The sequence below is a fragment of the Mustelus asterias genome, chromosome 11 (assembly GCF_964213995.1).
Source record: "Mustelus asterias chromosome 11, sMusAst1.hap1.1, whole genome shotgun sequence".
NCBI lineage: Eukaryota > Metazoa > Chordata > Chondrichthyes > Carcharhiniformes > Triakidae > Mustelus > Mustelus asterias.
In genome coordinates this window covers 104,578,558-104,589,696 of record NC_135811.1, presented here as the reverse complement: position 1 = coordinate 104,589,696, position 11,139 = coordinate 104,578,558, and the positions used below count along the sequence as shown (strand labels likewise).

Genomic DNA, 11,139 nt, shown 5'->3' with positions numbered 1-11,139 from the left:
ATGTTGAGCGTGCAAGAAACAATACTTTTCACTGTATGCTAATACATGTGACAATAAATCAAATCAAATCAAATGACAGGCAGCTGAAGACTCGGCAAATTTGAAGTTATAAGATAAACACTGAACTCTTGGAAGTGCAGAGAATAATGTTCCTGATATACATATCTCAGGAAAACCCCGGGAGGACAGCATTTGGACTCAAACGGGGAGAAATAGCAAATTTCCGACCAGCCAAGATCTCGTCCTCCTGGGGTTTTCACTTCGACTTGGTGACCCGGGAACCAAAATAAAAAAGGGGGCGGACATTGCAGTTTTATCTTCCGGCTGTAGTTTGAGCTTTTAGACCTTCCTGGTCGGTGCAAGATCACAAGTTAACAAAGCCTTCCGACAAGAAACGGGGCTGAGTGAACTTCTGCAGCGCCTCTGCAATGAATGGGCCCCGAGCTCTGAGTGTACAGGGGCAGCGCGCAGTGTCAGTACAGGTGAGTGGGACACAGGTTCCTTACCCATTGCAGTTGTCTGCTTTATCTGGTCAATACGAAAACATTATCAACCTTGTGCTGGACTATTATTTTCAGCCACCTTGGTAATTATTCTAAATACCCCCCTTTATTTTTTTTTAAAAATCAAGTGATTTGTGACTCTCTGACAATAATTCAAGCCTCTGACTCGGCAGGTTGTGAGTTTAATTTACACTCCAAAGACCTCACCTCATAACTCAGGTTAATCCACTCCGTGCCAGAGGAAGCACCCAGATAAAACGTTAAACTTCAGCCCTCTGGGGTAGTTGGTAAAAGATCCCTGGACACTATTTTGAAGAGAAGTTATCACCAGTGTCCTGATCAATATTTATCTATCAACCAAAAAATAGATTATAATAAATAAAAGCAGAAAACGCTGCATAAACTCAGCAGGTCTGGCAGCATCTATGGAGAGAGAAAGTCTTACCATTTCAAGTCATTATGACCCTACAAAATTATGGGATGGGATTTTATCCCACCCGAGGTCAACGGACCTTCACATTGTCCGCCTCTCACCCACTCCGATTCCTGTGGCGAGTGGGCGGGGTGGTAAAATTCCAGCGTAAATGTTCACTGTCACATTGCTGTCAGTAGGAACTTGCGGTGTGAAAATTGTGTTTCCTAAATTCCAGCAATGACTACATGCTCCTTCTTAATCTCCACCCCCTTCACTGTGCTGATTATCAAATACTGAACCACCCCCTCTGCTGATGAGTCAGTACTCCTCCGTGTTGAACACCACTTGGAGGAAGCACTTGGAGGGAGCAGTGAGGGTGGCAAGGGCACAGAGTGTACTCTGGGTGGGGGACTTGAATGCCCATCACCAAGAGTGATTTGGTAGTGGTACCGGGGTGGCACGGTGGCACAGTGGTTAGCACTGTTGCCTCACAGTGCCAGGGACCCGGGTTCGATTCCCGGCTTGGGTCACTGTCTGTTCTCCCCGTGTCTGCGTGGGTTTCCTCCGGGTGCTCCGGTTTCCTCCCACAGTCTGAAAGACGTGCTGGTTTGGGTGCATTGACCCAAACAGGTGCCGGACTGTGGCGACTAGGGGATTTTCACAGTAAGTTCATTGCAGTAAGCCTTACTTGTGACACTCATAAATAAACTTTAATACCATGAGAGACCAAGTTGGCCGGGCCCTAAAGGACATAACTGCTAGACTGAATCTGTGGCAAGTGGTGAGGGAACCAACGAGAAGGAAAACCTACTTGACCTTGTTCCCACAAACCTGCCTGTTACAGATTTATCTTGTCCATGACATTGTTGGTTGGTGTGACCACCACTCTGCGACCAGCCTGAACGAGTACGCCACCACAGTAACTGACTTCATTAATAGATGCATAGAAGACTGTGTGCCAAAGAAGCAAATCTGTGTGTTTCCCAATCGGAAACCTTGGATAAACAGGGATATCCACTGGTTGCTGAAGTCCAGGTCTGAGGCGTTCAAGTCAGGCCACCCTGACCTATACAAGAAAGCCAGATATGACCTAAGGAGATCCATCAAAGATGCCAAAAGACAGCACCGGACCAAGCTAGAGTCCCAGGCTAGCCACACTTACCCTCGCCAACTATGGCAAGGCCTGCAGGACATAACAGACTACAAGATGAAGGCAGGTAAAATCGTCGGCACCAACACACCCCTCCCTGATGAACTCAATGCATTCCATGCATGTTTTGGGCGCTGTTTTGAAGAATAGTTATCACCAGTGCCCTGATCAATATTTATCGATCAATCAAAAAATAGATTATAATAAATAAAAACAGAAAATGCTGCATAAACTCAGCAGGTCTGGCAGCATCTCTGGAGAGAGAAAAACGTGTTACCATCTCAAGTCATTATGACCCTACTAGATTATGGGATGGGATGTTATGGCCTCGTTCGCCCTGAAACCATAAAATCCCACCTGAGGTCAGCGGACCTTCCCATTGTCCGCCTCTCACCCACTCCAATTCCTGTAGCAAGTGGGTGGGGTGGTAAAATTCCAGCGTAAATGTTCACTGTCACATTGCTGTTAGTAGGAACTTGCGGTGTGAAAATTGGCAGTTGTGTTTTCTAAATTCCAGCAATGACTACATGCTCCTTCTTAACCTCCTCCACCCCCTTCACTGTGCAGATTATCAAATACTGAGCCACCCCCTCAGCTGATGAGTCAGTACTCCTCCGTGTTGAACACCACTTGGAGGAAGCACTGAGGGTGGCAAGGGCACAGAATGTACTCTGGATGGGGGACTTGAATGCCCATCACCAAGTGTGGCTTGGTAGTGGTACCGGGGTGGCACTCCACACTGTGGTGTCACAGCGCCAGAGTCCCAGGTTCAATTCCTGGCTTGGGTGACTGTCAGTGTGGAGTTTGCATGTTCGCCCCATGTCTGCGTGGGTTTCCTCCGGGTGCTCCAGTTTCCTCCCACATTCTGAAAGACGTGCTGGTTAGGTGCATTGGCCATGCTAAATACTCCCTCAGTGTACCCGAACAGGTGACGACTAGGGGATTTTCACAGTAACTTCATTGCAGTGTTAATGTAAGCCTACTTGTGACACTAATAAATAAACTTTAATACCATCAGAGACTGAGTTGGCTGGGTCCTGAAGGTCATAACTGCTGGACTGAATCTGTGGCAGGTGTTGAGGGAACCAACAAAAGGGAAAACCTACTTGACCTTGTTCCCACCAACCTGCCTGTTACAGATTTATTTTGTCCATGACATTGTTGGTTGGCGTGACCACCACTCTGCGACCAGCCTGAACGAGCAACTGACTTCATTAATAAGTGCGTGTGCCAAAGAAGCAAATCCGTGTGTTTCCCAACCGGAAACCAATGGATGAACAGGAATATCCACTAGCTGCTGAAGTCCAGGTCTGAGGCGTTCAAGTCAGGCCACCCTGACCTATACAAGAAAGCCAGATATGATCTCAGGAGATCTATCAAAGATGCCAAAAGACAGTACCAGACCAAGCTAGAGTCCCAGACTAGCAACACGGACCCCCGCCTACTATGGCAAGGTCTACAAGACATAACAGGCTACAAGATGAAGGCAGGTAAAATCGCCGGCTCCAACGCACCCCTCCCTGATGGACTCAATGCATTCTATGCCCGTTCTTTGTTCTTTCTTTGAATTTGATGCTGCTATATTGATTCCAGCAAAATGCACCAAGAAACACACGCATGATCCTCTGTTGCAAATGGTTCAGCGTCACAGCATATGGTACAGTAAGAAGTCTCACAACACCAGGTTAAAGTCCAACAGGTTTATTTGGAAACACGAGCTTTCGGACCTGACGAAGGAGCAGCGCTCCGAAAGCTCGTGATTCCAAATAAACCTGTTGGACTTTAACCTGGTGTTGTGAGACTTCTTACTGTACCCGCCCCAGTCCAACACCGGCATCCCCACATCACAGCATATAGTGTCATTGCCCAGGTGAAAACAAATGGATAGTTTGTTCACTTGAGCTTGGGATAGATTTAGTTAAAAATATGGTTTGAATGATTGATTAGATCACTTGAATTAAACATACCACTCTCTGCATTCTGTTGCAGAGCACTGCTCCCTCCTGATATGAGTGTATGTCTCCCACCCAACCAATTGTTCTCTGTCTTTTATTGCTGTTACGAATGGACAATAAGTAGTTTGCTTTTTCGGACAGTCTGTCACAATGTACAAATACCTGTAACCTTTGGTCCCTTTATATTCTGATAACATTCCACTGTAGGGAGTGAGATAGCAACATGCACGTCAGAAAGAGATTTGTTGACGTACCTGTATGTATTTTAGGATTCCATTTGCTTAACTCCTAGTAAAAAATAAATTGACTGATGTCGTAAATCACAACATTGGACCTCCGCGGGTGGCTGTTTACCGGGCAGATGATGGTACACAGGAATCCGTGCAAACCAGGAACATTCCAGAGGACCGAGAGAAAATGGGATGAACAACATAGGACCATAGGCATTAGGAATGGGAGTCAGCGATTCAGCCCTTAGAGCCCGCTCCGCCATTTAACCTGATCATGGCTGATCTTATCCTGGTCTCAACTCCACTTTCCTGCCTGCTCCCTTTATCCCGCCTTTCATCGGAAACATACCTATCTCTTTCTTGAATCTGTTGATGGATTCTGCCTCCACTGCACTCTGGGGCAGTGAGTTCCACAGATTCACAACCTTCTGGGAGATGCAGTTTCTCCTCATCTCAGTTTTGAACCTATCTCCTCTCATTCTATATCTATGACCTCTTGTCCCACAAAGGGGAACATCTGTTCAACGTCCACCTCATCAATCCCCTTTAGCATTTTATATACCTCAATCAGATCCCCCCCATTCCTCTAAACTCTAGCAAGTACGAGCCCAAGCTATCCAACCGCTCCTCGTATAACAGCCCTTTCATCCCTGGAATCAATCGGGTGAACCTCCTCTGAACTGCCTCCAGTGTCAGCACATCCTTCCTCAAGTAAGGAGACCAAAACTGGACACAGTATTCCAGCTGTGGTCTCACCAATGCCTTACACAATTGTAACAACACTTCTTTACTTTTAAAGATTCATTTGCCTTTCTTGTTATAAGCTGCACCTGCATGAAGATTCTTCTTCATGCAAACTGGTCTCATGTCCAAGGCTTGCCCATGTTTTTGACTGTATCACTTTGCAACAGTCTTCAAGACAAACAGAAGCAGTGCTGTTTAGTTTCTTCAGCATTACGGACTGAATGCCCTATTCTTGGAGTGCAGTTAAAGGACAGAAACAGGCCATTCAACCACAACAGTACATGTCCGGGGATTATCCAGCTTCCACTTAAATGTATCAAAGCTATTTGTCTTGATCATTGATAGTGGTAGCAAATTCCGCATTCTCACTACTCTCTGAGTAAGGAAATTTCCCCTGAATTCCCTATTGGATTTATTAGTGACTACTATATCGACAGCCCCCGTCTTGGTTCCCCCACAAGTAGAAACGTCTTCTCTGTGTCTGCCCTATCAAACCTCTTCATAGTTTTTAAAAAGGCCTCCATCAGGTTACCTCAGCCATTTCTGATCAATATTCCCTGGCAGATATAACCATTTCTCATATCAACCTTGTAAATTTTTATTGAATGTTCTCCAAAGCCTCTGTATCCTTCTTTACAATATGGACACCAGAATCTACCAAGGTAGGGGAGCATGTTTGTTCTATTCCACATCTCAAATGTGATGCAACGTTAGAAAAAAAATTCCATTTGCAAGATTCCAGTTATTTCACAGTTTATTTTAGAGTATCATTTATGTAACTGAAAGGCCCTTGTGGAATGGGAGTTGTGGAAAATGCATTTAAAAGCAAGAAATAACCCAGCGAGGGACCAAATGTTGCTGGCAAAGAGGTTAAGTTGGCGGAGGCTTTTAGTTAGTTAAAGTTTATTAGTCACAAGTAAGGCTTGCATTAACACTGCAATGAAGTTACTGTGAAATTCCCTGAGTCGCCACAGCCTGTTCGGGTACACTGAGGGAGAATTTAGCATGGCCAATGCACCTAACCAGCATGTCTTTAAGACTGTGGGAGGAAAGTGGAGCAAATCCACACAGACACGGGGAGAACGTGCAAACTTCACACAGACAGTGACCCAAGCCGGGAATCGAACCCGAGTCCCCGGCACTGTGAGGCAGCAGTGCTAACCACTGTGCCACCGTGTCACCCTGGCACTTTAAAAAAAAAATGAGGAGATGGAAATAGTGAGGTGGAAGGGCGTTATAAATTTCAGGTTAGCACCATGTAATTGCTGGTTCTGCTTCAACAGTCTCTCTAATAAGCAGGAGTCAACCCTCTACTTCCCAATATCTGAATCACACCACAGCATTAGCTAGAGTTTGTAAGAATGAAGTCACCTGTCATGTGAACTGTTTTGTTGTCAGCCTCGATTCAATGTAGCACAATCAGCCCCGAGTCAGATGCTCATGATTTCAATCCACAGATTTGGGCACTTAATCTGGGTTTACAGTTCAGTGCAGTACTGAGGGAGTGCGGCAATCTTAAAGGCGTCGTCTTTGAAATAAAGCATTTAAACTAGACTTCAAAATCTGCCCTTTTCAGGTGGATTGTTTAAAAATTCTTCCTCGGAAAGTGGGTGTCACTGGAAGGTCAGCGTTTCGTGTCCGTCCCTGAAAAGGTGGTGGTGATGAGTTGCTTTCTTGAATTGCTGCAGTCCATGTGATGTAGGTACATCCACACTGCTGTTAGGGAGGGTATTCCAGAATTTTAATCCAGTGACAGTGAAGGAACAATGATATAATTCCAAGTCAGGATAAATTATCAGTAATTTAGCGTTTTGACCTTGTGTTGTAAAGTTTATTTCTGTTTGTTCAAAATGTATGGAATTTTATGGCTTATTCACTGAGCAAGTGGCTTGAATCTCAAACTTTGTCCACTGTAAACAAAACAGTAAGAAGCCTCACAACACCAGGTTAAAGTCCAACAGGTTTATTTGATAGCACGAGCTTTCAGAGCACTGCTCCTTCATCAGGTAAGTGGAGAGTTGGGTTCACAAACAGGGCATATATGGACACAGACTCAATGGCAAGATAATGGTTGGAATGTGAGTCTTAACAGGTAATCAAGTCTTTACAGGTACAGACAGTGCGAGTGGAGAGGGGGATAATGACAAGTTAAAGAGGTTTTGAATTGTCTCAAGCCAGGACCGTTAGTAGGATTTTGCAAGCCCAAGCCAAATGGTGGGGGTTACAGATAGTGTGACATGAACCCAAGATCCTGGTTGAGGTCGTTCTCATGTGTGCGGAACTTGGCTATCAATTTCTGCTTGGCGATTCTGTGCTGTTGTGTGTCTTGGTAAACAAAACATTATTTATCCTTTACCAAATCTTACCAACAACTTGAGGATCTGATCTAGGATCGTAAAAACACTCAGGGCCCTCTGCTGCTGCACCTCCTTTAGAATTACTTGTTTAAAAATAACTCCTACGTTGAAACAGCTGAGAGAAGAATATCCTCACAATTATTAAATATTTGCTTGTATCAGCAGTAGTAATTTCTAGAATCAAAAATGTACAATTCTTTGCAAGAACAGAATGTTTTTTGTCTTTTGTTAATAGATCACCCTCGCATTCATGCTTTACCATTAGGTTTCAATCAAGCTTTGTATTACGGCCCTCTTTATAGAGTAATTTATACACTAGGTGGCATTTCCATGTCTATTAAAAGTCTACTCTCCAACTTATTTATCCTTCAGCATTGGCCATCAGAGTAGCAACCATTAGTGGGAGAAAAAGCAATAAAAATAAAATAAAACTGACCTCTCATTCACACTGGGCTATAATTTACATCAGCAGAACATCTGATGGAGCCTGCTGTTAGTGAGACTTGCTGTTTCATAGTCAGGTTTTAAGGTTATTTTGTAGTTAAGTTGCGGAAAAGGCGACTTGACAATGTCACAGCGAAGGAAACAACATCCTGGACCTGAATAACCAAGGCAAGCAACTGCGTATCTCCTTAACTAATCAGATTGAAGGGTTGTGAAATTAACAGCACAGGGACTGAGAAGGAGGTAAAGCTTGGGGCTGGATGTTACGACCTTCCGCTAACTGTGCCTCACATAGAATATGCTGGGTGGCTAGCAAAAATCGCCTTCCCGCCTACCCTTGAAACCCATCCCCATAACACAGTGGGTGCGTACAGCCCCTCTAGCCCTATTAACTGGGCAGCACGGTGGCACAGTGGTTAGCACTGCTGCCTCACAGAGTCAGGGACCCGGGTTCAATTCCTGGCTTGGGTCACAGTTGGTGCGGAGTCTACACGTTCTGCCCGTGTCTGCGTGGGTTTCCTCCGGGTGCTCCAGTTTCCTCCCACAGTCTGAAAGACGTGCTGGTTAGGGTGCATTGGCCATGCTAAATTCTCCCTCCGTGTACCCCGAATAGGCACTGGAGTGTGACGACTGGGGGATTTTCATTGTAACTTCATTGCACTGTTAATGTAAGCCTACTTGTGACGCTAATAAATAAACTTTAAACTTTAAAACTTTAAACTTACAACTTTAAAACGGAGACAGTCAGAGGCTTAATTCCTCCTCCTTCACTATAATACTTTGGAAGACAGACAAGACTGGGCAGGCTGGATTTTCACCGACTCTGATATTAAAAAAAGTGGTTAGGAAGGGGATACCTCCGCTGTTTAGGTGCATTGACCTGAACAGGCGCCGGAGTGTGACGACGAGGGAATTTCACAGTAACTTCATTGCAATGTTAATGTAAGCCTTACTTGTGACTAATAAATAAATAAACTTTAACTTTACTTTAAAGGATGCCCCGTGCACATCAGTACCCCGCTCAAGGTGGCATCCCCCAAGATGGCACACCACACCCTCCATCCACCCCCCCGCCCCCACATTCCCCTCTATAGACAGGCTGGGCTTGTTTCCACTTGAGTTTAGAAGAGTGAGGGGTGACTTGATTGAACTATACAAGATCCTGAACGGTCTTGACAGGTTGGAGGTGGAAAGGATGTTGTGGGTGAGTGCAGAACTAGGGGGCACTGTTTTAAAATTAGGGGTCACCTATACAGGACAGAGAGGAAGAGAATGGTTTTCTGTCAGTGGTTTGTGCAACTTTGAAACTCTCAGCCTCAGAGTGAAATGGAGATGGGGGTCATTGAGTATTTTTAACGCAGAGGGAGATAGATTCTTCTTAGGCAAAGGGATCAAAGGTAATCGGGGTAGATGGGAATTTGAAACACAAAGAGATCAACCATGATCTTATTGAATGGTGGAGCATGCTTGAGGGGCTGAATGGCCTACCTCTACTTTGCATGTTCCTTCTCTCCAGGGTGCTCAATCCCTCCATGCCCAGAATTCCCGGACTAGTGTTCAGTGCCCTTGTTATCTTCTCCATGGTGCTGCTAAAGCCCCACTCGTGAATTCTGGGGCTCTTGGCCAATCAGATTGGCCTCCAGTTCCTGATGGTCGGACTTCCTACCACTGGGGGGGACGCAAGTCTCAGTCTTTGTTTGTTAAGCCCGCCCACAGCGTATTATCATTGTGGGGCAACCTCTTTTAAAGTCAGTCGCTTTGTGATTGATTTTTCTAGTGGCACAGTGGCCCAGTGGTTAGCACTGCTGCCTCACAGCGCCAGGGACTCGGATTTGATTCCTGGCTTGGGTCACTGTCTGTGTGGAGTTTGCACATTCTCTCTCCAGGTGCTCCTGTTTCCTCCCACAGTCTGAAAGACGTGCTGGTTAGGTGCATTGGCCATGTTAAATTCTCCCTCAGTTTACCTGAACAGGCACCGGAGTGTGGCGACTAGGGGATATTCACAGTAACTTCGTTAGAGTGTTAATGTAAGCCTACTTGTGACACTAATAAATAAACTTAAAAATTAAACAAATGCTTCCCCTCCTGACAAACCACCCCCCATCCTACCGCGCCCAAGTTAAATCCTAAATAGAGTTCATAGAATCTCTATTGTGCAGAAGGAGGCCATTTGGCCCTTCAAGCCTGCACCGACTCTCCAACAGAGCATCTTACCCAGTCCCAGCCCCGCCCTATCCCCATGCATTTACCCCACTAATCTGCACATCTTTGAAATGGGGAGGAAACCGGAGCACCCGGAGAAAACCCATACAGACATGGGGAGAATGAGGAAACTCTGCACAGTCACCCGAGGCTGGAATCGAACCTGGATCCCTTGCGCTCTGAGGCAGCAGGGCTAACCACTGTGCCACCATGCCGCCCTTGGCTGGTGGGTTAATTCAATGTCAAATCAGATACAAAAGAAATGGAGAGAGAGGGAAAGAAAGATTGGATAAGGAGGGAGAATAATGCACAAAGTAAAAAATAATCTATTTCACATTTTTAACGTTTCTAAAATTAAAATCCGAAAGAATTGTAGCTAATTTTCAATACCGAAAGAGTAACTGGCAACAATAAAAATTATCATGTGGTTAAAAGGCTGCTTGGAGTTGAAATTCCTTGATTTAAGTCTCTGTGGCAAGTTTAGTTCCTATCAACCGACCAAGTACAGCAAATTCACAACTTTTAATTGTGAGTTTAAGTAGAGGTCTCCCTTTTAAGACAGAGATTAGGAGATTTTTTTTATCTCTCGGAGGTCACTAGTCTGTGGAATTCTCTTCCTCAGAAAGTAGTGGAGCCCGGGATCACTGAATTTATTCACGGCAGAGTTTTTGATAGTCAGCTTTTTGATAGTCAAGGGATACGACGGGACAATGGAGTTGAGAAACAGCTTGATCAGCCATGATCTTATTGAAGGGCTGAATGGCCTACTCCTGCTCCTAAATCCTATGTTCCTGTGGCGGATAACGAGATGCCATTTCCATGAAACGAAAGAATGAACAGGGATTTTTGGACAGCAACCTGCTGTTTACCATGCATCTTCCCTTGCCTGAAGTTGCTGTACGATTTGCACATGAATAATAATTTTGAGAGCAAAATCTGGGTCACGTATATAGATATAAATTTCAAGATTTAAGAGAGTCATTAGAAAACAGTGATAAAATTTCTAGCCTCTGATGATGGTTATGTATCTTGTGATCACACCTGTTCCCTACATAAGTATTATTCAATCTCCAACAAGCAACATTCTCCAGAAAATTGAACACTCTTTCATGCCAGTTGACTTAAAGGGTGGAAAAGAG

The 11,139-nt window shown here is 44.9% G+C and overlaps 1 protein-coding gene across 2 annotated transcripts in view; it reads left to right on the top strand.

Moving 5' to 3' along the window:
* Positions 1-351: 351 nt before the first annotated feature.
* The window catches only part of LOC144500989 (uncharacterized), a 79,141-nt gene continuing 68,353 nt past the window's right edge, over positions 352-11,139 (top strand). For both annotated transcript variants that reach the window (XM_078224491.1, XM_078224490.1), the window contains exon 1: positions 352-482. In XM_078224491.1, coding sequence (XP_078080617.1) covers positions 429-482 — 54 coding nt within the window. In that variant the 5' untranslated portion in view covers positions 352-428. The remainder of the gene's footprint in view (positions 483-11,139) is intronic.